At 35.3% G+C, this 4,033-nt stretch overlaps 1 protein-coding gene across 1 annotated transcript; it reads right to left on the bottom strand.

The window, feature by feature from the left end:
* Window positions 1-409: 409 nt before the first annotated feature.
* LOC108731425 (uncharacterized protein K02A2.6-like) lies at window positions 410-2,605 on the bottom strand. Its single transcript, XM_018461759.1, has one exon. The coding sequence runs from the start codon at window positions 2,603-2,605 to the stop codon at window positions 410-412; it is 2,196 nt and encodes a 731-aa protein (XP_018317261.1).
* Between the last annotated feature and the right edge of the window lie 1,428 nt (window positions 2,606-4,033).

Genomic DNA, 4,033 nt, shown 5'->3' with positions numbered 1-4,033 from the left:
CGGTTTTTGAATTATTAAGAGTAATGTTTGCGATGCGGTATCTTGTGACCAAGGTGAGCTTCTTAACCATCGTAATAATTAATTATAATATAATTTCAAAATTTTTTGATACATTAGTTTTAGATTTTCTTTATTTCGAGAATTTCAAAATTTCTTTCCCTTTTTTCTTTTTTACTGCATTCTTATCTGGATTTAATTCTGGCATTTATACTCTCGAGGTGAGGAAGATCACCATGACTAGTTAATAATCGTTATATTCTATGTATGAATTTATTAGTTATCTCTGAAGAAGGATAAAAAATGAGCCGAAACATGTAAGCGCTTTAGTAAAATAAAGAAGTTTCACGCTACGATAGTCGTGTTATTTGCGCAACGTCTCCCGCGCTTGACTCCTACTGCCCTTGTTCTTTCATTGTAATGTAGTAAGATCTGAAGGTGCTGGCAGGTTGACAATCGCGGAGATTTTTTTAGGATCTGGGTGCAATCCTTGTCCGTCGATTATATATCCTAGATAATTTATTTCTGTTGCAAAAAAATTACATTTTTCTATGTGGACGTGGAGTCCGTAATCGTGTACGCGCTTGAATAATTCATTTAGATTACGATCATGTTCTTCAATTGTAGACCCTCCAACGACGAGATGATCAATGTATGCAAATACCTTGTCGAGTCCAGCGATAATAGCGTCCACAATCGCTTGAAATTCGCCAGGGGCTACAGTGACGCCAAAGGGTAAGCGATTGTAAACGAAAAGACCGCGGTGAGTGTTTATTGTCAAGAGGTGTTTTGAATTCTCGTCGACCTGAATTTGTAAGAATGCGTCTGAAAGATCGATTTGACTGAAGTACTTACAATTCGATAATTTTGCAAAAATTTCGTTTGGATGAGGTAATGGATGGTGATTTTGTTCCAAAAAGTCGTTTAGACCCGTAGAAAAATCTGCGCATATACGGATTTGACCATTCTTCTTGCGAACGACGACAATTGGTGCGGCCCAATCTAAGTAGCTCACTGGAGAGATAATTCCTGCTTGCTTTAGACGTTCAAGTTCTGCTTCGACCAATGGAAGAATTGAATAAGCGACCGGCCATTTAGGTCGGAATACAGGTTTGGCACCCGTTTTAAGATGCAGAGTAATTTTTGTTTTAGTGCAGCATCCTAATTCAGGGCTGAAGACGTTAGGGAACCTTTGTTGTAAGGCTTGACGTCGTGATGCTGTAATTTGAGGATTAGTAACATGATTACAAAAACTGTTAATTGTATTATGCCATAAATCAAAGGCATGTAACCAATCTAATCCAAGGAGATTCAATTCTGTGTTTGGAGTGACGTAAAAACGTAATTGACGTGAAACGTTATTTAATGAGACTGTGCAGTCGACTTCTTGTGAAATGTGTAACGGATTACCTGAAGCGTCCTTAGCGATACGTTCGGAAGGTTTACTTTGAGGTTGACCTAACAGTTTCCATGTATCTTCGGAAATTATCGTGATGTCAGAACCGGTGTCCAGTTGCAGTTTAACGGTTTTGGAATTTATCGTGACGTCGACGTATTTGCGAAAATATGTCTCGTTGATCTGATTTACTGCTGCTGTTATAGTTTTTGTAGACGTGGAATCGTTGTTATTCGAATTGCTCTTTGTTTTCTTGCTTGAATTACAATAACCGTCTTTGTGACCTATGGTATTGTAATTTTTACATAGATGATTCTTGTACGTGCAATCCTTAGAATAATGAAGCTGACCACAGAACCAACAAGGCGTAGCAGGTTGCTTCTGACCTTGCTTTGTGAGGTTTTGCGATTTCTTGTTTTTACTGTATTTTGCAGTTTTAGATTGTTTCTGTTTAGTTTGTATTGCGGCTACATTGAGTGGTTTCGCATTTTGAACTAAAGAAGTGTCAGCTTTTAAATTAAGAAGACGTTGACATTCCACAGTAAGATCCTCTATGGTAAGAGTATCTAGTTTGGAATCGATAAGGTTCAGGAGTTTGATGCGGATGTCAGCGTCGATAGGAGAACGCAATCCACATACAAAAATTAAACATTTAAATTGATTAGCGGTTATCTTTGAAATTTGGAAGTCTTCGCATTTTTTATTTATCTGGGCTGCGTAAGCGATAAAATCTTCATGCTGAAATTTGACAGTATTCATGCAGTTGTATCGTTGATTAAACAATGAAATCTTTTTGCCGAACATTTGCTTGAGTTTTTTGACTGTGTCTTCAAAAGTGAAATCTTTCGGCTGACTGGGAAGAATGTAATCAACATATTGCTTGTGACACGTTGTATTTAATTTGCGCAATAACAGCCTTACCTTGGCGGCGTCGTCAAGATATCTTGCATCGACGTTAAACAAACCTTCGTAGCGAATAAACCAAGCATCGAATATTAATCCGTTTTCGGGATCGTATGTGAATTCCATGATGCCGCTTGCGAGTGATTCAGTTTTCATCTCTTTATGTGAAGTTATGGTTGATGAAGCGAATGCTTGTGAAAGTTGAGCAGCAAACGCATTTTGTTGTTGGATGAAAAATTCTTGCTGTACCTTTAGTTGAGCTTGTTGCTGTTGCATAAAGGCTAGGAGAGCTTCCTTTATTTCCGACATGATCGAAAAAGAAAAGGTTAAGATTGAGAGATGTGACCGATGCGATTGTTACTCGATACCTTTTTTTTCCTCGTCGCCACTGTTATGTTTCTTGGATATGCTTAATGAAACACAATGATTATCGAATATCGTGACTATTTTTATTACGAATATGACTGAGAGAATGAGTATATGAACTGGCAGCAAGCGCGACTGTGCTTCATGAGTTGGCACGTGATCTCGACTCGCTACTTTATCCCCTGGCGGCAACAGTTATTTTTCACTTATGACATCACGATCCTATATATATATATATATATATTATATATATATGATCATGGCGAGTATTCTCTTTTTCAAGAATATTAAATTTTTATTATATTCTTAATGTAAATTTTTATATTCGCTCAATTTCTTGATATTACTTTATCAAAACTATTAATTGAATTTGTATTATTTATTAAACGTTTAATATAATCTTTTATTGTTACTTTTTCTTAAACAATTATATTATTATTCTACTTACAATTTAATTTTTTTAACATTAAACCCTTCAATTTTACTATCTTTATAGTGAAGTAATCGATTACGTTGATGGAATAGAAGCTCCTCGCATTATTGGAAATGAGAAAAAGTATAAATTTTTAAAGTTTTTTCTAAACAATGGAAACGGAAAACGTATTCAAATTGTTGCTTGGAATGATGACATTGATCCTATGTAAATTAGTAAATATTATCATCTTCTTTGTTCTATTTTTTCCTTATAATTATAAATTATATAGACAATATAGAAATTTAACATTTTACTACTATTTATATTCATTGAATAAAACAAATAAAAAAATAAAAATAAATAAACAAAAAACAACAAATAAAGACAAATAAAACAACTAATAAAATAATAAACAACAAATTAAAAAATATATAATAATAAGTGATAATAAATTAATTTTAATAGATAATTCATTTGGATGGAACACATGTTACGTCACAATTGGGATTTTCTCCATTTTTAAGGTCAATGCATTAAAGCAATTTACCCGGGGATCGGAGATCAAGCCGTGTGGTCAGGGATGTTCGGTAGGAAGGGTCGGATAATGATTTGGAAGGGAAATCTTGAATCCGGTGCCAAAAAGATTTCGCAGCTTATAGGCGAGTCTGCGTGGATCGCCCTTTTGGATATTTTTATAGTCAGGAAACGAAAAATCGATCTCCAAAGATTGGAGTGAATATATATACGTTTTCGCGAGGCGAATCTACCGGTGCGTTTCGATTTAGAAGTTTTTGGAAATGGGGGAAAGGATCTTGGTTTGAATTAAAAGCTGATTTAATTTGAAACCTCAATCTCTTTTCCTGTTGTCTACGTCCGCCTTTTGTAGGCATGTAGGTAATGCAAAAGAATAAATGCTACGAAGGAGTATCGTAAGACGGGGGCCACGCTATTGGCAG

Source organism: Mycetomoellerius zeteki, unplaced genomic scaffold (assembly GCF_001594055.1).
Source record: "Mycetomoellerius zeteki isolate Tzet28-1 unplaced genomic scaffold, Tzet1.0 scaffold1277, whole genome shotgun sequence".
Lineage (NCBI taxonomy): Eukaryota > Metazoa > Arthropoda > Insecta > Hymenoptera > Formicidae > Mycetomoellerius > Mycetomoellerius zeteki.
This window is presented reverse-complemented; position numbering and strand designations above follow the sequence as displayed.